Genomic DNA, 24,391 nt, shown 5'->3' on the forward strand with positions numbered 1-24,391 from the left:
ACCAATTCATACTATTATTAATACCTCTGTAAGTGTATATGCTTCTTCAGCTGTGCACTCAGCTTGTGCTGTAGGATTACTTAATGCAAATATTATAGGCCTTTCATTGATATCAGCCATGGCTTTGATTACACCAGGAGTGAAAAGTCGGCCAGCTCCTGCAACTCCTGTAATAAAATAAGGGGGGAAAAAAAAGGAACTTCATTACAGGTAAAACATAGCCTTCTCATCAATAGCATTTCTATAACAGGTTTAACACAACAAAAGCACAGGTAAAGATAAGACCTGTGCTTATCCCATTACAAAGATAAGATTTTGCATTGCTGAGATAATTCCAATCTTAAATCTGAAAACAGAACAATAAAATGTTAAAAATTTTCACTTAAATATTTATTGTCTACCCCAGATATAGTAAATTGTGGGCAATAAGAAAAGAGTGTAAGACTACCTCCATCATGTAGTTGTTGTCTAACACAGGGGCCCCCAACCCCGGGGCCACAGACTGGTACCGGTCTGTGGCCTGTTAGGAACCGGGCCGCACATCAGGAGGTGAGCGGCGGGTGAGGGAGCGAAGCTTCATCTGCATTTACAGCCGTTCCCCACTGCTCGCATTACCACCTGAGCTTTGCCTCCTGTCAGCATTATGGTGAGCTGTATAATTATTTCATTATATATTACAATGTAATATAATAGAAATAAAGTGCACAATAAATGTAATATGCTTGAATCATCCAAAAACCATCCCCCCTCCCTGGTCTGTGGAAAAATTATCTTCCATGAAACCGGTTCCTAGTGCTAAAAAGGTTGGGGACCACTGGTCTAACAGGCATAGAGCTTCAGTTTTTTTTTTTTCCTTTAACTTTTTAGTTTATATTGGAGTACAGCTGATTAACAATGTTGTGATAGTTTCAGGTGCACATAGAGCTTCAGTTTTACAAGGTACGAAGAGTTCTGGAGATTGGTTGCACAACAATGTGAATGCACTTAACACTACCTCACTGTACATTTATAAATGGTTATGGCAAATTTTATGTTATGTGTATTTTACCACAATTAAAAAAAATATTTTAATTAAAAACTTGCACCTCAAATGTTAACTTGTTAAACTCTGTGGTATTCATTATAAATAGGAGTTCAGAAGCGATAAAAGATCTTCTTGACTAAAGCAATCCACTTTCTTGATAGAGTTCAGTTTAATGACCTTTTAGTAAGCCCCTACAATGTCTCAGACACTGTATTAGGCCATTAGGATATAAAAATGAGTATAATGCAGGCAGCTTATAGTTGAGAGAAAAAACAACAGAGTAAACAGAAAATCAGAAAACCTGTAACAGGTGCTAAGCATGCAGTGCATAGAAGCACAGCATGAAGGAAGAATACTTAGCCCATGGTGGGAATCTGGGGATGATCAAGCAATGCCTCGGCTGAGTGCTTACACAGTTCATCCAATAAGACTTACATTCAATAGTCAAAGAAATTTTAAATTCCATTTTATAAACTGATATGTAATAAAGAAAAATACTGATCTGGAGACCAAAGTTTTAGTGCTTGCTCAGTCACTACTGGCTATATGAAATATTCACAAATCTTAGGCAAGTTGCTTAACATCTCTGTGCTTGTTTTTCTCATGTAAAAGAGGAACTTCTACTCAGTGTTTCCCCATGTGGAGGTATGTGGACATAGTCTTAGGAATCCATGAGCTCTAAAAGAACTAAACATTTTTTTCTTTTTGTTTCCTTGACCCTCCAGGGACTGAGTCAATGGACAGATTCTTAGGTTTCTATTACTGAGCTTTGAGAGAGACACACTTGCAATCTTTAAGATTACTTCTCACTCTAAAAAACTACGAGTTCTAATCAGTGAAGAAGCTAATACAGACATCCTTTTCCTAACCATAAAGACTGTTTGAGACTTAAAACAGTAAGTTTACTATTTAACATTCCACAGGGCTCCTCCAAGAAATTGGCAAAATTACAAGAAAAATTATAGATTCAAATCTTACAGCTATATAGGAAATGAAATAGCCCCTCTTTTAAAGACTTCTACATTTTCTGCTCTGAACTTAATGCCATGTTGCATAGTCTGATGTCAGCTATGCAACGCCTGACTCAAAACATACCAAAGGCTTACAGCTTTGTTGCCAATGAAAATCTTTGACTCTGCATATGATTTTCTTGGTCTGTCAAATAACCTTGGTCTTTTTCAGGTTTTGAGCCCACCAGTCATACCAACTCTAAAAGCAAAGCATGATCAATCACACAGCTTCCAGAAGTTAAAAGTACAAGCAACATCCATTAACAAAACTTTACACACTGTACCTAAAAGCTACCACATACAACACAGGGAACATAGCCAACATTTTATAATAACCATAAATAGAGTATAACCTTTAAAAATTGTGAATCACTACATTTACACCTGTCACTTATATGATATTGCACATCAGATATACTTCAATTTAAAAAAGCTATCACAGAAAACATTATATATGCTGAAAGCTAGGTAAAATCTGTCATTTCATTTTGAGTAATCCTGCATGGAAGTTATGACTGGCATTATACAGGTAAGTAACAGAACGACTTGACAACAACTTTACTTACCAATTATAGCTGAAGGCTTAAGTGTATTTACTGCGTCTTCAAAAGTATCAGGTACGCTCTCTGGGGCTAAGTGAGCAAATGGTTCCTGATGACTGTCTATTGTAGCTTTCCGCCCCTGAATTTTTAGATAAAATACAGTTTTTTAGTAATTGCTTATTAAGGATTAATTGAAAAGACATCATTATAAGTCACATATTGTTTCTACAATAAGAATATCTTTTCATTTTCATGTACCTTTCTTTTTAACCCATATCTTCCAATTCTATCTTCATATTGCTCATAAACCCAAATATAAAACACAAATCAAATTCCATTATAACCAGAAACTTACTAATCCCTCTCAGAAACTCATTTACTCTGTGAAGTCCTCCTAAATCCAATAGGGCACAAAGGCCCACAATCCCTTATCTGGGCTAGCTGTGTTTTAAAATTCAGAATTTAATATTTTAGAACTGTCTTATGATAATATATCACAAATACCCTCGCAATGGGCACTCCACAACTGAACAGAACTTATGAATAGTCACACCAAGTACAAAAGGTGAAGATTAGAAATACCCTCTTTGGTCTTGCTACCAAAGTTAGTAGGTAAGTTCAGGTCTGTCAGATTTATTACCAAATGAATTTCAAGAAAAACTCAGGGATTTCAGAGTTTTTAGGATTTCAGAATTTCAGATAGACATCATGGACTTACACTACCAAAAGTTCAGAAACAGGAGGAAAGGGGAATTTTGGTTCAAGATAGCTGAATAAAGGAACGTGCTTTCCTCACCAAATCCCAGGTCAAAAACCATAAAAATTAACTCCTTAGTAGTGTCACAAGGGCAGGAGATATACCACTGACACACTAGAACAATGAAGAATTTCTCAACAATGTAAAGCAGACAAAAACATGTGGAATGCAAAAACCAACCAGGCTGAGAAATCCTTATTTTGTTAAAAGAGAAGACCTCCCATGCAAAGGTGACTTTTCCCATCAGAACTCCAGAATAACCCCAGGTAAGGACCAGCAGGGGCTGGGAAAAGTAGCACACCATCATCACTTGGTTGGGAAGTAATTAAACGAGTGAAATACAGCCTCAACAGATCCAAGTTCTCAGAACAGTGGTTTCACATGCCTGCTCCCAGGAAGACCACAGCTCTTTCATGAGGGCTTCAACAGGAAACTCTCTAAGTCTCAAAAAGGAGGGCAGTGTTTTGGGTTCTCAGGAGAGATACGAAGCCTAAAACTCATCTTAAAAGAAAAATATACCCTGAACTTGCAGATGCACAGGGTTTCTCACTTGTATTCATTCTAAACTCGACTCATTACAAATATGATAAAGAATCACAAAACATTTATGAAAACCAACATCACAAAAAGAAACACCAACATAATTGTGTACTAGTAAAAACAGATACACCCCCCAATGGCCTTCCAAGTACAATGTCTTGTAATCCTTGCATCTTACATACAAGCAAATATGGCAGTTACAGCTTTGGGAGGTGGCACAGTTGAATGATTAAGAGCATAGGATTCACAGTCAGGCTACCTGGGTGTGAATCCTACCTCCATCACTTATAAGGTGATGATCTTGGAAAAGTGAGCTGACCTTTTTAAACCTCTTTCCCTCATTTGTAAAATTTCACTGAATTTTTGATAAGATCAAATGAGATTTTTTTAAAAAAGATTAAATGAGATAATAACTGTAAAGTCTTATCACAATGTCTGGTACATTTTAAAATACTTAAAAAAATTATTTATAATTTAAGCATTCAAGATTTTTCATTCACATACTTTAATTTTTCATTTCATTTTTTGTACTAATAGAATACTGGTACTAATTAAGAAAAGATTTCAGAACTGGAGCAAAGTACACTGACATAAGCTTGCTCAAAGGTGTAGATGACAAGTAACCTCTATATCAATATATATGGCAAAAATACAACAGCATTGTGTACTGGATAAGTTCAACTATGAGACAGTTTACCTACATTTCAATGTGTTACACAGTATAAGATATAAGGCATTTCTTAAGCTACTAAAAATGGCAATCAATGATAGGAAGGCAGGTAGGTCCAAAGGATACCAAGCTGATCTGGGATAAAACTCTTTATTATCCATCATTTGACCTTAGGAATATGTGCCTTTTTCTGGGGAAAAGGTCCTTAGATTTCCATGAGATTGCTACAGGAGATTATGATCTCCAAAGGGTTAAAGAATTTCTGCTCAAATATCAGATGTCCTGCTAATGATTTAATTAGAAACTTCTGAGTTCCTATGAAAAACCACTAGGTTTTAGGCGGGTCAAGAGTCAGAGAATAAAGCAAGAAAGAATAAGTCTGGTGCCAACACAGAGATTATGATTTGAATATGAAAAAAAACCTAAACATATCACTATAACAACATTCTTTTGCTTCTCCAAATTTTAAATACCTTACCTTAAATAATAAACCAAATTTGTCAACCATCCAAATTTTCTTTCGTGCCTCTTCTTCTGAGAGCCCATTTTCCACCATAGCCATAACTATAAGATTTGCAATTCCAAGAGCAGCCTGTGCAACAAAACATAAATTTTAAAAAACAAGGACTAGAGTATGATGCAATACTAAATTACTTTACTTATGAGAATTATATGTTATGAGGAACACTGGGTCTATTCTTCCCTTACAAAGCACACAAAGCTTGATTCTTTGTGATATTCTTTCTAAACATTTGAAATTACCTACTTCACAACACTGACCTTGAATTTATACCCTCTATCTCAACAAAATTATAAGTTCATTATACCCTATTTTCCAATTCTAAAGGAGAGTGTTCGTTTTCAATCCTAGAAGCTTACAGGAACTTTACCTCTCCTGCTCCAAGAAATAAGATTCTGTGTTCTGAGATCGGTTTACCAATGACTTTTTGGGCTGCAAGCAGACCGGCTAGAGCGACTGCAGCCGTCCCTGAAAGACAAGTAAAACATCGTAAAGTAAAAAGTAGGCACATTAAAAAAATTTTAAGTAGGAATCAAAAACCTAAGGTTTTCTTTTGCTTTACCTTGAATATCATCATTGAAGGTACAGTATTTTTCTCGATATTTTCTCAAGAACCTGAATGCATTATGATTTCCAAAGTCTTCAAACTGAATAAGTGTGTTCTGTCCATATCTAAAAACAACAAAGCCCATAATAGTTGTGTTGAAAATACCACTTTTAAACAGCTTTCCTGTCTAATAGTCCTTATGATCACATTTTAAAATAATGTACAAAGTTAGTTCGTTTAAGGCCATCTGGCAATTTTCCGAGTCTGTGAAAGACTAGAACTCAAAATGTAGAAAAATCTATTACTCATTCAGAAAAATGTATGGGGTTCTTGAAATGAATGTAGCACTATGATGGACCTATGGGATATTAGTCTGCATAAACTATTTCCAAGTGCCTAGGAGGGCGTCCAGCACATGTAAGCACAAGTAACTTCCTAAAAAGAAAGAGATTTTGTCTCTGAGTCTCAAAAAGTATATATTTGATATGTGAATTTTCATTACATTCACAGTTAAACAGCAACACAGGAAAGTATATATTAAATAAGAGGTTAAAGAATAATTGCTGTATGAGTTCACTGGCATTCAGAAAAAGATATCAATCATCTTGGTGGGGTGGAGTAAGGGAAGGCTTGAAAAGGAGGTGGGACTTTATTTGGGTCCTGAAAGAACAACAAAAAGTAAAGCGGTAGAAAGAAAAACAAGGTGTATTTTGCTGACCCTGAATTTTCAACAGTCTGGCTATATATTTCAGGGTTTATGTGAAAGTATAAGGGAGAAGTTGGTTAAGGTAGGTTGGAGCCAGATAATGGAGAACGCTGAATGCAAAATTAGGGATTGGGGACTTTATTCCGTATCTGATTTAGAATCACTGAAGGCTAGAGAAGGCAAGAATTCATCTGAGACTCCCTTTAGGAAGGATAAACCTGCCAGTGATACACAGCATATATCAACCTGGGGAGAGATGAGAAAGAAGGAAAAATAGCTAGGCAGCTATTATGAGAGGACGACAAGAAGATCTGAAGCAGAAGCCACAGGAAGTGAAAGGGCCAATTATGAGACATCAGAATGAACAAAAAGAAGCTGATGATGAGGACCACCTGGGAAGTGAGAGAAATGCTGTTAAAACACCAAGGCAGCCTGGATGACTAAGAGATACTATCTGATTGTCCAAGGTAGGGAAGTAAGGGGAAGGGGAGGAGATGGCAATTTTGGGGAAGATAAAAAGTTTAGTTTTAGATATGTCAACTTTGATTCTGAAAAGGAGTTAATTTTTTACTATCTTCCATGTACCAGTAATCTACAAGGTAGGGCAGGGCTAGATCATAAAGAGTTTGGACTTTATGGCAATAGGAAACCACTGAAAGATTTCAAACAAAAGAATGATACAATGAAGTGCATGTTTTTAAAAGACTAATCTGGTGGTAAGGTGGAGAGGAAATGGAGAGAAGTTGGAGGAAGGTTTTAAAGAATCCAAAAGAGAGATGAGGATCTGCAGAAAGGCTGTGGCAATGGAGAAGAGGAGATATATTTCTGAGGCATTTAAGGGATAGTACCAACTGGATTTGAGGATTGAATGACACTATACGGGGTTGATGGAGGAGGGGAAAGAGTCAAAGATTAGACCAAGATCAAAGGTCTGGCGACAGGGTGCATGTTAATGCCGTTATTAGAGGCTGGATTTTCAGAAGATAGGCAATTTAGAAAGGGAAGTTGTTCTGGAGATGAATATGAAGGAGCAACAAAATGTCTAGATGGAGGATTCCAACTGTTGGAAATGCAAGCCTCAGAGGGAGGTGGGACTACAGAGATGGGTTTTCATGGACTTAGGAGTCACATGCATAAAGGTCATAGCTTACAAGACTATGAGAAGAGAACTATGTATTCACCCACATTTAATAAGAGAGGAAGAAAAACCAGTGGAGATGACAAAGGAAAGAAAAAAGGTGGGAGAAAGACAAAGTTAGGAAAGTCTTTTAGTGGTCAAGAGAAAACAATTTCAAGGATGTAGGAGTGGAAAACCTGGTCAGATGCTGCAAAGAGGAGAGAGAAGAAGACCAAATGGTCAGCGAATTTAAAACACGAAAGCTGCACAAGAGTTTCACTGGAATGGTGGAGTTAGCCTGGATGCCAAGGGCTGAAAGAACTACACAGTGAGGGTATTTTAGGAGCAGTGAGTGCAGACTTCAAGATTTCAGTGTGCTCAAGATGTCAGATAACTCAGGAAGGCAAGGCAGAGGGTATCACCACACATCAGCACATTGAATCAGGCAGGAAAGAACCAAAGTTCTCCAAAATTTAATCTCCTTCTACCTATCTTCACAAAAGATAAAGGAAAACAAAACTGTGGTTCCTTTTTTTTTTTTTTTAAGAGATGCTTTCATATACTCAAACTTTTAAAATATACCTGTCAGTAATGGCCTTCATAAACTCATCAATCAGATCATCATAACGTTGTGATCGATCTCTTTTCTGATATAAACCCATGTAAAATGGATCTTTTAAGAGTGCCTATAAAACAGAACAAACGTAAAAATAAAAGCATTCTGTTATATAACCAGTTTAAACATATTCTATAAAACAAAAATTGTAAAATAAAGAAGTTAATAATTTTTAAAACTTTATTGCCCTTCTTCAAAAAACTTAATAGTATTAATTTACTATTATTTGCATAAATATTAAAAGGTGTTTAAGACAAAGGCTAATATCTAATCACAGAATTTTCTCTTCTTGTATTTCTTCAAAAGAGGAATGTAATAAAGCAGTTTTTTTTTTTTTTAATATGGGAGAAGGGTCAAAGGGGGAAAATGATTTTACTCACTGGATTATCAGTTCCTACATCAATACACACAGGCAGGCATCTATCAGGCCGTATTCCAGCACAAGCTGTATACAAACAAAGTTTTCCTACTGGAATTCCCATTCCATAGACACCCAGATCTCCAAGACCCAGAATTCTCTCTCCATCAGTCACCACAACAGCCTTAATTAAAAATAAAGTAAAATAAATTATAAGTTGTCCAAAATGGAGCACTTAAGAAACACATTTATAAAAAGATTCTCTTCATCACAAAATAGCACGTATTAGATTATTCCATTCACATGAACATGTAAATCTACAGAGAAAGAAGTGCATTAGTGGTTGTCTAGGGCTGAGGGGGGAGCGACACTAATGGGTACAGGGCTTTTCCGGCAAGGTGGGGATGAGGGAGCTGTGATGAAAATGTTCTCAATGACGATGGCTGCACAACTCCGTGAATATACTACAAATTACTGAATTTACATCTTAAGCCAGTGAATTGCATTGTATGTGAATTTTGTCTCAGAAAAGTTACTATTAAAAACAAAACAAAAAACCTCGAAAAAAGATTCTCTTCACATATTTTCACTCTCACTTTTAAAAATAAAATTGTTTCTTAACTAACTTTCAAAGTTAACCAACCAAGAATACTTAAAATTCTAGGGTTTCTAGAATCTAGATGTAAAGAGGAGAATTAACTAGATTTGATTTCCCTGTGTCTTTGGTTTAGGAGTAGAATGCTTCTGACTAGAGGATCAACTTGAATATGTTCACAATGACTAAAAAGGGGAGAGGGGAACTTCTGATAAAGATTAACCCTAGGAGAAAAAAAGAGTTTAGAAATAACATGTTACTCCAAATAATAACTGAAGCCAAACAAGAAAAACCTTAGCAATGGAGAAAAAAATCTAGAATAAAAAATACACCTACAAGGTTTTAAGAGGATACTATGAATTTAATTATCTGACCAAATTTTTTTTAGGTTATTAGAACAAATGATAATTCATCAAAGATCATTTTGGTGAGGAAGACGCGCAATACAGGCAAGTAAGATTACTGCCTGTAATAAACACTAAAGCCTACCAAAAGATCTTACATAAGTCATTAGTTTTTGTTTATGAAAGACAGCCAGATTGACAGCTGTTTATATTTGCTAAATTTGAAATGCTAAGAGTTTTATATTTGCTTAAGGATCTAAATCTATCTTAGATTTAAAAGAAAAAAGACATAATGAATCCTCCCCATTGCCCACCAGAATAAAAGTTTTAATGGCATTTTAATGTATTTTCTTTACCTAGAATAATACTAACTGAAAAAGTAAAGGAATATAGAGAAGGCAGGAGATACCAGCGGTACTGAAGTGAGCAGGCTCACCTTACTAGGTCTAACTGCTTTTCCAGGGCAAACTCTATACCAGTCACCCATTTTATAATTACTATCATGATTTCCTCAGAGCACTAAATCGACATGTATGCAAGTACAAAATAAATCAGAGCAATAATGAAAAAAAATTGTTCTTGAAAATTTTACCTTGTAAGAGGTAACTTACACAGAAAGAAAAAACATTGTGAAAGGAAGGTTGTGCTATTAGTACCTTAACATGATTTTCTGGCCAGTTATCCACAATTGATCTAACATGACCTCTGTCTGAGATTGAAATAAATAATCCCCTGCAACAGAACAAAAACACTTTTGCATTTCACAACAGTTTTTGGTTTTTTCTAAGTTTTTGTTCATAATTGGAATATTTAGATATTTTAATAAAACATCAAGACACAGTGTCATTTCCAAGCAGATTTACCTAAGTCACACAGGTTTATTTTCAAATATTTTCAACCACTTCAAACTGTAATTGCATTGTTCACATAGTAGCTGCAACAAAGGTTATTATTAAATGATGTGATCATTCTTACCCAAGAAGAAATGTATCCACATCTCCTATTCAAATAAACTCAATATACCTCCAGTAAAAAGCAATATAAAGACTACCCACCAATGCAGGAAAGCACGATAAGGCTAAGTAAACTACTGTTAAAAGTCACTGAAACTGAAAATTTGAAATCTGAAGGAGCAGGAAGGGAGAGAAGAAAACTATAGTAATTTCACATAAAAAATACATCCTTGAAGCATTAGGAAAAAATAAAAAGTTATTTTAAACACTGTATATTGTTATCCAATTGAGATAATCCAGATTTCAAAAAAGGAAGAGAGGAAGGCAGGAAAAGAGACAGAAAAAAGAAACATAGGTTCTAGAAAACAGGCCAAGTAAAGACGAGGGCCAATGGGCCCCCAGTGCCTTCAAACTGACTCAACTTTCTCACTGATATCTTTTTTAAAAAATTTATTTTATTGAAGTATAGCTGATTTACAATGTTGTGTTAATTTCTACCGTACAGCACAGTGATTCAGTTATACATTCATATATACATTCTTTTTCATATTTTTTTCCATTATGGTTTATCACAGGATATTGAATATAGTGCCCTGTGCTATACAGTAGGACCCTGTTGCTTATCCATTCTTCTCACTGACATCTTAACTTTGGCATTACTATCCCAGCTTAAATCAGTTTAAACAGTTTGTCAGCCAGAGCTTCATAGTAGAATCATCTGATGAGCTTTTTAAAAATGCCAGGGTTCTACCCCCAGAGATTCTGATTTAACTAGCCTGGAGTTAAACAACCAAGACCTACTGACCATCTTCTATGTAAAAAACAAAACAAAAACCACTGCCACTGCACAAAATGATACACAGTATCTGCCCTCACCCAAAAGCTCTTTATGTTTCATGTGAGTTCTCAATTCTGGGTGCACATCAAAATCACACCAGGAGATTTTATGAAACTGCAACACCTGGGCCCAACTCTAGACTAACTGAATCAGAATCTCTGTGGTTGGGGCCCAGGCATCAATATCTTTTTGTTTTCCTTTGTCCTTTAATCTGGATTGGGAAATACTATTATAAGTGAAACTGAAACTATAAAAGAGCTGAACAGCTGGGTTATACCACAGAAGTGCTTAGACACATTAATTGATGGCAGCACATAGGACAGAACAGACAGTGTTCTCAAAGTGTCTTCCGGGGAATACCTGCAACACCATCACCAACGGTGTTCATTACAATCCGGACCTCCAGACCTTTCTCTTTTTCATCAGAATCTTGGGAATAGGAAGGAGAGGAAAGTTGGCAAGGATCAACATTTTAAGTAAGCCCCACAGATGTTTCATACGCACATTAAAGTTTGAAAGCCACTAGACTAGATGAGAGGAGACTGAAGATAAATGCTATCACACAGTGTTTGAATTTCTACATTTGTATCAATATGTAAGCAGGACATGGGAAAAACAAAAGGATTGTGGAAAATGATTACAGGTTAGAGGAACAGACAAGAAAACTCAAATTAAGTAAAAATAGCATTTACACAATGCTTGTAAGTTTACAAAAAACTGTCACATCAGTTTCCTCATCTGACCTTCTCAGCAGCTCTTTGAAAGGTACTGGGATTCCTACCTTATGATAAACAGATTCGGAGGAATAAAGTAACTTATTCAAAGACTTGAGCCAATGCTCATTCCAATACCCTTTCCACTTAAAATATTTGGAGGGGGGCTTCCCTGGTGGCACAGTGGTTGGGAATCCACCTGCCAATGCAGGGGACACGGGTTCGTGCTCCGGTCCGGGAAGATCCCACATGCCGCGAAGCGGCTAGGCCCGTGAGCCACAACTACTGAGTCTGCGCGTCTGGAGCCTGTGCTCCGCAACGGGAGAGGCTGCGACAGTGAGGCCCGCGCACCGCGATGAAGAGTGGCCCCCGCTCGCCGCAACTGGAGAAAGCCCTTGTACAGAAACGAAGACCCAACACAGCCAAAAATAAATAAATTAATTAATTAATTAAAATAGAAGAGAGAACAAGAATTACAGAAAAGTAGGAAAAGCTTTAAAAAAAAAAATATTTGGAGTTGCTTGAACTATCTGAAAGTAAAATTTGTGTAAATTCATAAAAAAGGACAAACAATAGAAATAAAGCTGATAAAAAAATGAGAATCTATCTCTTAATTGGCCAGATTGTCAAAAACTTTTATGATTATTCTGCAGAATATGCCACCAAAATTAGGAATACTGTGGGTTTTTTTTTTTTTTGGTACAGAAATGCACATTTCCTCTAACAATCATAAATACTTAAAGGTTAGGAATAAATGATGGTATTTCCACAAAATAAAAGATATGACATGTTATATTTTTATTAATCCCTTTTGGTCCAAATTAAGCTTTTGTGAGGTGGGAAATGTGGTTGGATAAGACTGCAACACATAAAATAGAAATGTAATAGGGGCTATGAAGTGATGTTGTTTCTATGCAATAGTCATCTGCAAATATATTTTTAAAAATAAGCCTTACCTAGGTCTTCTAAAGATGTGTCCATACTGGGAGCAGGCAAGACCAACTGTTGGTGTATATACAATTGGCAGTAGACTTTCGATATCATCTTGCAGTATTCTGTAAAACAACTTCTCATTTCTTTCTTGTATTCCCATTATATAGATGTATCTGAAATTAAGCACAGCAAATAATGTCTACATCAGCCAGCATTAGACTAAAGACTTTGGCCTTTGAAGTCAAATCTAAACATCTAAAATTGAGGACTTCCTCCCCCTGGAAAACAAACCCCTACATTACCATTATATAATACCCAGGACTAAAAAAGAAATCAACAAAAATAAAAATGTGCTTAAATGGTAGATGGTGATGATGAAAAGAATAATAACAGAAGCAACAGGTAACATTTATTGAGCCCTTACTGTGAGTCAGGCTCTGTATCAGGCACTGGAAATGCGAAAATTACCATGACGCCCCACCCTCAAGGACCTAATCTTCAAGGTGACTGACACATAAATAAGGAAATAAAATAAAGTGGCATTCATTCAAATATTTACAAAATACTCACTATGTGCCAGGTACTATTCTGAACTCCAGGGATGTAAGACGTGCCCCTGTCCTCATGGAATGAGTCTGTATGTTTGTTTATTTATTTACCCATCCATCCATCCATCCATCCATCCATCTATCCGCAGCACATGGCATGCAGGATCTTAGTTCCCTGACCAGGGATCAAACCCATGCCCCCCTGCAGTGGAAGAGAGGAATCCTAACCACTGGACCACCAGGGAATTTCCCTCATGCAGTTTATAATCCAGGAGGCTTATAGGCATTTTAAGTTCTATACAGGGCACATGGGTAGCACAAAAGGAGGCAATGGTCAATTCATATAAATATATAAATAACAGCTTTTAAAGAATAAAGTTTAGAAAACAGGGAGCTGTTGGCCTGAAAAACCAGTAATCACACTGAATTAAATACGTCTAAAACAAACTCATTGTCTTTTCCCCACATTTGTTTCTCCTCTTGTTATCATCTGATCAAATGGGAATCCATCCAAAGTCCATTCTTGATTTCTTCCTCTCCCACCCTCCCCCACCCCAACCTAATAAATCAATATGTCCCACAGAGACTATCTGTGAAATATCTTTCAAATATTTATTTCCTCCCTCCATCCCCACCCAGCCCAAGCCACCGTCACGTCTCACCTGGGCTACCTCAAGAACCTTTTTTTTTCAAACCTTATTAACACCACAGGCATCAAAGCAACAGCCTTTATTTTATTTTATTTTTTTATTTTAGGATTAAAGCGTCTATGTTTATTTGTTTAGTAAACAAACCATTAACCTAAAAACTAGAGAATAAGTAACCAAAGATTAAAAGAGCACAGATGTATTGTTGAAAAAAATTAAAGATAGTAAAGTTAGTTTTTTTTTAATTGGAGTATAGATGTTTTACAATGTTGTAGTCTCTATTCTCACAATTTTGTTCCCCTGCTCCAATCCTATTCTTCTCTGAAAAACATACCTCTGATCATTTCTATTCTCCCTGAATGGCTTCCAAATGCCAGTTTCATAGGCTTAAGCTCCTAAAATAGTTAACTAGACCTCAATGACTACTTTCCAGCGTCATCTTCATACTGAATTACTTCACCTCCTCAAATGCACCACAACTCTGACCTTGGAGTTGCAGCATAGGACGACACACCCTTTGCCTGGAACACCCTCTGCCCAGGCACAGTCCTCTACTCATGCTCTCCAAATGCAGCTCAGTTGGCACACTCTCAGGGGTCCTTTTCCGTCATTCCCTGCCCCCCACCACACACAGATACACTTTAGAGTTTCCTGTCTTCAGGTCCCGTTAACACTCTCCTCCCTCTTCTGTAACTCTCACGCCACTTCTTGACTTTGTCTTCCCTCCATGGTAACATGAGTTCGAGACTATAGATATTTTCATGTATATATATATGCCCCATAATGTAAAGAAACCACTCTCACTAGTCACCAATATCTAATAATCCCCTATATTTTATAAACCCAATAAATATTTTTAGTTCTACAGTCAGACTGATCCCTCTACCAGAATACCCTGCCCTTCTTTCTCATTTTGCCTGCTTCTTGTAACATACTGTTTCAAATTCAGCTCAGGCATCACTTCCTCCAGGAAGTGATTCCCCAAGCTTGGCCGGCACTCCTCTTCATGTTTTCAGAATGTACTCTACAGGTCCCTTTTTCTCACTGTGCTATACAATGACAGCCATAGTATAACTATCTATTGATGAGCTCCTAGAAGGCAGGCTGTGAGTTACTGCGGTAGCCATACATTCTAATTTGCCCGGGACAGTTTCAGTTACTTCTTTTTTACTCCCCAAAGTGTCCGGGATTGGATGATATATTACATGGCCACCCTATCTATCATCCAGTTTATATCCTCAGTGGCTAGCAATGGCACACACAAAGTAGGTGATCAGTAAAAGTTATTGAATAGAATGGGTGCAAATTAGGTGATAGCCTCTGCTTCTAACATTCCATTCAAACCTGAAATGCTCTGTGATTTTAACCATAAAAAACTGATTTCTGCTAAATTTTACAATAGTGAAAATAAGTGAAGGAAACAATGATTATAAACCAACTGACTAAAACAAAAGTTTCATTATGAGACTGTATATTTCTCATGCCATAATAATCATAATACTCCCAATTTTTCTGATCAGAACACCAATAAAAAAACTAAACATCTAATCAACTCTTACTTTTCCAAAGGGCCATTCAACTTTTTCACATTTCTGTGGAATCGTAAGGCTTGAATATCTTGTGTCTCTATTTTGGGAGGTAGAAGTCCTTGAAGACCAAGCATTTGTCGTTCCTGTAATGTAAATGCCATCCCCTAAAAAGGAAAAAATAAAAGGATTAAAAATTATTACTTACAGGGGTAGCAATGGTGCGTCCTACCAAACATAATTTAAACATAAACTTAAAAAGATCAACAAGATATCATTTTTGCCCAGACTTTCATAAATTTATAAGATTGATCATATCTAGTACTGGGGAGGGTATAGTAAAAGAATTACTCTCACATACCATTGCTGGGAATATAAACTGGTTTAGGCTTTTTGAAAGCCAATTTCAAAGTACTCTTAGATTTTTTTTTAAATGCACATACTTTATTATTTTTTTAACTGAAGTATAGTTGACTTACAATATTAGTTTCAGGAGTACAACATAGTGATTCAATGTTTTTATAGATTAAACTCCATTTAAAATTATTATAAAATAATGACTATATTTCCCTGTGCCGTACAATATATCCTTGTAGCTTATTTATTTTATACAAAGTAGTTTGTACCTCTTAATCCTCTACCCCTATCTTGCCCCTCTCCCCTTGCCTCTCCTCTCCTCCTAACCACTAGTTTGTTCTCTATATCTGTGAGTCTGTTTCTGTTTTGTTAGATCCATTCACTTGTTTTGTTTTTTAGATTCCACATATAAGTGACATCACACAGTATTTGTCTTTGTCTGACTTATTTCACTAAGCATAATACTCCAGGTCCATCCATATTGTTGCAAATGGCAGAATTTCATTCTTCTTTATGGCTGAATGATATTCCATTGTGTATACATATATCTTCTTTATCCATTCATCTGTTGATGGACACTTAGGTCGCTTCCATATCTTGAGTGCACATAAAGCAATTCTACTTCTAGTTAGTTATCCTAGAGATACATTCATATATAAAGACACATATATGAAGAGATTAGTTGTAGCCTTGTTTCCAGTTCTCTTGCCTATTACAAACTAACTAAAAGTCTATCAATTATGGAAGAGCTAGCAACCTACTGTATTTCCATACAAACACTTAAACATGTATCTCTAAGCGTGTAGTAGAAAGATCTCCCAGATACACAGTTAGGAAAAAAAGTCAAGTTGAAAATCAAAACAAATTCACTGTTTATTATTATGTTTAGAAAACCCCCATAAAGTACATATTATATACAGATGTATGCATACATTAAAAATGAAATCAACAGAATACAGTTTGAAAGAACACAAACCAAATTAAGAGGCTACCGTGACTAGAAAGGAGTGAGGCTGAACAGAGGGAGGGGGAAGGAAGAATGATACTTAAGAAAAATTAACCTATGTAATAAATTCTTTTTCAGTTTCTGGTATTCAGCTATGGGTTAAATTTTTTTTTTATCAAAGTGATGTCAGTAAAAATGCCAGAGAAAGGACTTCTAAAAATCTTTTCCTCCATAAAAGCAACAAGAACCCTGGCCAAATGATCAGAATTCTGGAAATTAACCAAAGCTTTCAGCAATTGGAGAGCATTTATTCAAGAAAAACTGCTGAATTTCAGTTAAGAACAGCAAGCTTCATGGCATTTTAACTTGCCTTGTTCCTATTCTCCCCTCCCCAGCTCCACAGTAACCTTGAAAACGCAATCACTGGGGAACAATCACTTTGAAAATCAGAGCCTGGCAGTCACTGGAGAAGGCAGGAGGGTTTGGAGATTCTTCTAAAGCCCCATATCCAGGAAACTGTTATTATTTGACCTGGAAAACCCTATCTGCAAGGCTGTCTTTATTTGACCTGACTTGGAGCTCAGGCAGTGTGAACAGCCTTTCCCGTCAGAAGAGTCTGTTGAAAACAATCAGAGGCAATTATTTAACATAGCAGCTCCCCAAGGCAGTAGATAACAGCTGGGGAAAACAACAGGCTAACCAAAAAGCTTAAAAGGAAAAGCTGAGAAACGAGATGTCCATGGGGAACTTTGAAATGCTGAGACATATTCCTGAGAACCTAGAAGGTCATATGCACAGCTGTACGCATGTCCAGGAAAGACCTGAGAAAGCCCTAAGCTCCCCACCTCTGGCTAACCTTGAGGCTCTGTGTAAGCAGGAAGTGAAGGCTGATGCGTAGCTGTAAACTGCCTAGCTGAGTCCTTTGAAGGCACACCCCAGCAGGTACACAAAGCCCCTTGGCAAAGAATGGGAGACTTAATGGTTCTAGGTATTTAAGTTTCTGTTTAATCATTGGCTGATCACTAAGTTAACAAAGCAGAGACTTCAGTAGGCATATATAACAAGAAGAAAGAATTAGTTCAGAAACGACTGGGAGGAATGAATATCTGGTTTCCAGGGCAGCCACATTATTTTAAAAGCCCAGTTTTCAACCAAAAATCATAAGGCAAGCAAAAAACAAACAAACAAACAACAACAGCAACAAAACACATAAAGTCTGACTCATATACAGGAAAAAAGGGCAGTTAATTGAAATTGCCCCTGGGGAAGCCCAAACATTGTACTTACTAGACAAAGACTTTAAATTAGTTATTCTAGGGGAGGGATGAATTGGGAATTTGGGATTAACACACTACTATATATAAAATAGATAAACAACAAGGACCTACCATACAGCACAGGGAACTATATTCAATATCTTGTAATAATCTATAATGGAAAAGAATCTGAAAAAGAATATACTTTGCTGTATACCTGAAACACTGTAAATCAACTATACTTCAATTTAAAAAAAGAAAAAAATTATTCTAAATATATCAAAAAAGCTAAAAAAACACCATTGTCTAATGAACTAAAAGAGAAGTATGAGAATGACATCCTACTAAACAGAGACTATCGATAAACAGAGAAGCTAAAAAAGGAACTAAATAGAAATTCTGGAATTGAAACTACAACTGAAATAAAAAATTCACTAAAGGGGCTCAACAAGCAGATTTGAGCAGTGGAAGAAAAAAACCATCAGATTTAAAGATGGGTCAACTGAGATAATCCAGTCTGAGAAATAGAAAGGAAAAATAAGGAATAAATGTGAACAGACCTGAGAGACCAGCAAGAGTACCAACATGTACATAACAGGAGGCCCAGAGGTGAGGAGAGAAAAGGCTAAAGAATATTTGAAAAAATAATGGCTAAAAACCTCCCAAATTTGATGAGAAGCATTAATCCACACATCCAAGAAGCTCAATAGCTCCAATCAAGAAAAACTCAAAGAACTCTACCCCTGGACACATCATATTCAAACTGTCAAAAGCCAAAGACAGGAGAAATCTGAAAGCAAAGAGAAGTGACTCATCACGTGCAGGGGATCCTCAAAAAGAGTAACAGCTGATTTCTTATCAGAAACCATGGAGGCCATAGACACTGCTGAAAGAAAAATAACCTGTCAACCAAGAATTTCTAAATTCTACAAATCCATCCTTCAAAAATGGAGAAATTAAGACATTCCCAGATAAGCAAAAACACAGAATTCATTGCTAACAGACCCGTCTCACAAGAAATACTAAAGGGAGTCCTTCAAGCCTAAATGAAAGACATTAGACAATAATTCAAATCCACACAAAGAAATAAAGAACACGGATAAAATGACTACATAATATAAAAGACAGTATAAATGTACTTTTTGTTTGTAGGTCTTTTTTTCTCCTACCTAATTTAAAAGACAATTACATAAAGCAGTAATTATAAATCTGTGTTGACGGTCATACAAAGTATAAAATGTAATTTGTACTTTGTAATTTGTATGACGAAGCAGCACAAAAGAAGGAGATGAACCTCTACAGGAGCAAAATTTTGGTGTACTGTTTAAATTAAGTTGATATCAAACTGAACTAGACTGTTTTAAAGATGGTAATTGTAATCCCCAGGGCAAACCACTAAGAAAATAACTCAGAAATAGGAAGGAAAAGAAAAGACAAGGGAATTTAAATGGCATCATAGAAAATTTAACACAAATGAAGGGAACAATGGAGGAAAGAGGAACAAAAAGCACATAAGACATTTAAAACAAATAGCAAAATAGCAGACATAAATCATACCTTATTAGTTATTACATTTAATGTAGATGGATTAAACTCTATAATTAAAAGGATTGGCAGAATGGATAAAAAAACATGATCCAATCATATGCTGACTACAACAGACACACTTTGATTCAAAGATACAAATAGGTGGAAAGCAAAAGAATGGAAAAAGACACACCATGTCAATAGTAACCAAAAGAGAGCTGGAGTGGCTACATTAGTAGCAGACAAAATAGACTTTGAAACAAACATCCTTACTAGAGGAGGGCATTTTGCTGAAAGCCTCAATCCATTAAGAAGATACAACAATTATAAACATATTTTGTTAGATAACAAAAGAGGATAACAAACTACATGAAGCAAAAACTGACAGAATTAGGGAGTAAGACAATTCAACAAGCTGAAAATTTCAATATCTCATTTTCAATAATGGAGAAAACAACTAGACAGAAAATCAACACGGAAAAAGAAGACTTGAACAACACCATAAAGCAACTAGACCTAGCAGACACTCCCCTCAAAAGAAGCAGGATACACATTCTTTTCAAGTGTACAAGGAATATTCCCCAGGACAGACCATTCATCAGGCCATAAAACAAGTCTCAATAAATTTAAAAGGATTTAAGTCACCCAAGTATGATCTTCAACCACAATGCAATGAGATTAGAAACTAATAATGGGGGACTTCCCTGGTGGCAAAGTGGTTAAGAATCCACCTGCCAACGCAGGGGACACTGGTTCGAGCCCTGGTCCAGGAAGATCCCACATACCACAGAGCAACTAAGCCTGTGCGCCATAACTACTGAGCCTGTGCTCTAGAGCCCGCGAGCCACAACTACTTAAGGCCATGCACCTAGAGCCCATGCTCCACAACAAGAGAAGCCACCGCAATGAGAAGCCCGCGCACCACGACGAAGAGTAGCCCCCACTCGCCGCAACTAGAGAAAGCCTGCGCGTGGCAACGAAGACCCAATGCAGCCATAAATAAATAAATTAATTAATTAAATAAATTTTAAAAAATTAAAAATAAAAGAAATTAATAATGGACATTTGGGGAATTCACAAATACTTTGATCTTAAACAACACACTCCTAAAAACCAATTGGTCAGAGAAGAAAGCACAGGGAAATTAGAAGATACTTCCAGATGAATTAAAACACACATACCAAAACTTATAGGATACAGTGAAAATAATGCTAAGGGAAATTTGTAGCTGTAAATGTAGCTTAAAAAAGCAGAACGATCTCAAATCAATTGCCTAACCTTCCATGTTAAGAAACTAGGGGGAAAAAGGAACAAACTAAATCTGAAGCAAGAAGGAAGGAAATAATAAAGATTACAGTGAAAATAAATAAATAAGATAGAAAAAAACAATTGGAAAAATTAAAAGATTAAACCGAAAGTTGGTTCTTTGTAAAGACCTACAAAATTGATGAACTTTTACAATGAAAAAAGGGGGAGAAGACTCAAATCACTAAATCCTTTGTGCCTCATGTTGCTCCTTATAAGATTTTATCTAAGGCTGGAAAATACAAAGGGGTTAAAACCCCTGTATTTTTATATAGTTTTAAATGAACTGTGCAGTTCATTTAAAAGTGCTTTACCTATCCTATTGCCAAAGATAAATGAGTAGCTACACATGGTTTCACTACCTATCTCCTATTTAGATTTAAGAGACACTCAAAAGTGTTTTATTTATAATGTACAGTAGAAATTAAAATTATTATAGAAATAATTTTATGTATTAAGTATTTATGTTAATAGTTGATAAAATTCTTAAATTTGCTGGCCTGGTGTAAGTGAAGACAACATAGTTTAAAATAGATGTCTTGATTAGCTCTTTAACAGTCATCAGAAACAACCTTCCTCTCACCTGCCCTTCTCCTACTCTTTTCTGTCTTCCAACGCCACTTGTTCCACCAAAACTCTTTTGCTCATCTACGCAACCGCAACGCCCTCCCAATTTACATAGAAGTGTACCTCCCTCTGAAACAGAGCAGGACCCTATGGTCCTTGCCCACCCCCATGTCCTCAGCGTACCTTTTGTCTGTGGAAAGACTCCAGCCAGAGAATAAGTTTAATCGGAGAAGTGAGAAAATGCAGAAACAAAGGAAAACAGTCAAAGGAGACCAAATAATATAGTTTAGTCATTAAGCATAGTCAAGGCCCTTTAGTTCCTCCTTAAGGGCTACAGATAACATTCTGTGCCATATCCTGGGAGCTGTCTTATAGATAATGAAGCCCCCACCAGGTGGAAGAAGTGAACTACGTGATGACCAGGCTGTAGCCACGACATAAGCTGCCACAACTGCGAGAACTGGCCTCAAAGAAACGGAAACAAACCGACCCTGGAACTGAAGATTAACTGTACCTAAAACAATCAAGGTGACACTGGTCGGACCACCAATGACCAATTTCAAGATGACTGTCAGAGCTGACTGCGCTGCTTCTGCACATAAGCCCCTCCCTCAACCTATGAAAGCTCTTGCCCACTGGTTGCGGGGGGCGTGTACGCCTTTGGACGGGCATCTGCCCTCCCCCCCGTTGCTGGCATCCAAAATAAAGCAAACTTAACTTTCCACCAATCTTGCCTCTTTAATGGCTTTTGAGCAGCGAGCAGCTGGACCCTACTTTCGGTTACACTTCGGCTGATCTTGAGCTATTTTCCTTTAGACACATGCCACTTCTCCACATAAGTCAATATTGATAAAAATCCCTTAACTAGACGCTTCAGTGTGCAGGTAAGCATACTAGGGGGGGAAATAAAAGGCCCCTTCTATTTCTTTCCCTCCAAGTGCAGTTAGAATAATCCATCAGGGATTAGGAAATCACCAAACACTTATTTATAAAAATGGCAATATGACTAAATGGGATAAATCTAAATATACTGCATCCGGCCAAAAGTTCTGGCCAATATGCTATTCTTGGGTTTTTGTTTTGTTTTGCTTTTGAGCTAGAACTAGGAAATAAACTCAATCCTTTTTGGGTGGTAGAAACTGTGAGGGTGAAATTTGGGAGGTATAAAGCAGCCATAATTGTTGCAATGCAAAAAAAGAGGAAAGTTCATGCAGAAAAAACAAGCATTTCTGAATAGTTTTAGTATAAAGCTACAGAATACAAAAATTTCATACTTTATCAGTCTAAAATATATCAAACCTTTACCGGGAAGAGAGAAAATGTGTGTTCGTATTAATGTTACTAACCTTGTTTGTTCTTGGGTTCAACATAAGTGGCTTGCCTTTCTCTTTTATGTGCAAATGACGACATGCCAGAGTACAAGGAGCGGCAACTATTTTAAACCTGGACAACATCGTTTCTCTCACCTGGGAAAAACAAAGCAAATAAAGATGATGAGAAACATATTATACAACTGCATGTATATCAGGGATTAGTTTTCAAAAGCAGATTTAGAAAGCTTCACTTCCCACAAGTGAAAAAATTTTTTCAAAATACATTTATGTTGGCAGAACCTTCAAGATGGTGGAGGAGTAAGACGTGGAAATCACCTTCCTCCCCACAAATACATCAAAAATACATCTACATGTGGAACAACTCCTACAGAGCATCTACTGAATGCTGGCAGAAGACCTCAGACTTCCCCAAAGGCAAGAGACTCCCCCACGTACCTGGGTAGGGCAAAAGAAAAAAGGAAAAACAGAGACAAAAGAATAGGCACGGGACCTGCACCTCTGGGGGAGCTGTGAAGGAGGAAAGGTTTCCACACACTAGGAAGCCCCTTCACTGGTGGAGATGGGCAGTGCGTTGGGGGGAAGCTTGGGAGGCACGGAGGAGAGCGCAGCAACAGGGGTGCGGAGGGCAGAGCTGAGAGATTCCCGCACAGAGGATCGGTGCCGACCAGCACTCACCAGCCCGAGAGGCTTGTCTGCTCACCCGCCGGGGTGGGCGGGGACTGGGAGCTGAGGCTCGGGCTTCGGAGGTCGGATCCCAGGGAGAGGACTGGGGTTGGCTGCGTGAACACAGCCTGAAGGGGGCTAGTGAGCCACAGCTAGCCGGGAGGGAGTCCAGGAAAAAGTCTGGAACTGCCTAAGAGGCAAGAGACCATTGTTTCCGGGTGCGCGAGGAGAGGGAATTCAGAGCACCGCCTAAGTGAGCTCCAGAGAAGGGCACGAGCCGCAGCTATCAGCGCAGACACCAGAGATGGGCATGAAACGCTAAGGCTGCTGCTGCAGCCACCAAGAAGCCTGCGTGCAAGCACAGGTCACTATCCACACTTCCCGTCCCGGGAACCTGTGCAGCCTACCATGACCAGGGTCCGTGATCCAGGGACATCTTCCCTGGGAGAACACACAGCATGCCTCAGGCTGTTGAAATGTCACTCAGGCCTCTGCCGTTGCAGCTCGCCCCGCATTCCGTACCCCTCCCACCGCCCAGCCTGAGTGAGCCAGAGCCCCCGAATCAGCTGCTCCTTTAACCCCGTCCTGTCTGGGCAGGGAACAGACACCCTCAGGCGACCTACACCCAGAGACGGGTCCAAATCCAAAGGTGAACCCTAGGAGCTGTGCGAACAAAGAAGAGAAAGGGAAATCTCTCCCCGCAGGCTCAGGAGCAGCGGATTAAATTTCCACAATCAACTTGATGTACCCTGAATCTGTGGAATACCTGAATAGACAACAAACCATCCCAAAATTGAGGCGGTGGACTTTGGGAGCAACTGTAGACTTGGGGTTTGCTTTCTGCATCTAATTTGTTTCTGGTTTTATGTTTATCTTAGTTTAGTATTTAGAGCTTATTATCATTGTGCACCCAACATAGGAGCAGCTCAATA

The 24,391-nt window shown here is 37.6% G+C and overlaps 1 protein-coding gene across 1 annotated transcript in view; it reads right to left on the minus strand.

The window, feature by feature from the left end:
- The window catches only part of ME2 (malic enzyme 2), a 59,366-nt gene that overhangs the window by 17,472 nt on the left and 17,503 nt on the right, over nucleotides 1-24,391 (minus strand). Inside the window, exons 2-12 of the mRNA XM_061170526.1 lie at nucleotides 22,809-22,928; nucleotides 15,538-15,671; nucleotides 12,807-12,956; nucleotides 10,003-10,078; nucleotides 8,430-8,591; nucleotides 8,016-8,119; nucleotides 5,626-5,735; nucleotides 5,434-5,531; nucleotides 5,022-5,135; nucleotides 2,601-2,715; nucleotides 25-167 (exon numbers count right to left, since the gene is read on the minus strand). Of these exons, the coding sequence (XP_061026509.1) occupies nucleotides 25-167; nucleotides 2,601-2,715; nucleotides 5,022-5,135; nucleotides 5,434-5,531; nucleotides 5,626-5,735; nucleotides 8,016-8,119; nucleotides 8,430-8,591; nucleotides 10,003-10,078; nucleotides 12,807-12,956; nucleotides 15,538-15,671; nucleotides 22,809-22,916 (1,314 nt within the window). The 5' untranslated portion in view covers nucleotides 22,917-22,928. The remainder of the gene's footprint in view (nucleotides 1-24; nucleotides 168-2,600; nucleotides 2,716-5,021; nucleotides 5,136-5,433; nucleotides 5,532-5,625; nucleotides 5,736-8,015; nucleotides 8,120-8,429; nucleotides 8,592-10,002; nucleotides 10,079-12,806; nucleotides 12,957-15,537; nucleotides 15,672-22,808; nucleotides 22,929-24,391) is intronic.

The sequence above is a fragment of the Eubalaena glacialis genome, chromosome 15 (assembly GCF_028564815.1).
Source record: "Eubalaena glacialis isolate mEubGla1 chromosome 15, mEubGla1.1.hap2.+ XY, whole genome shotgun sequence".
NCBI classification, from domain to species: Eukaryota; Metazoa; Chordata; class Mammalia; order Artiodactyla; family Balaenidae; genus Eubalaena; species Eubalaena glacialis.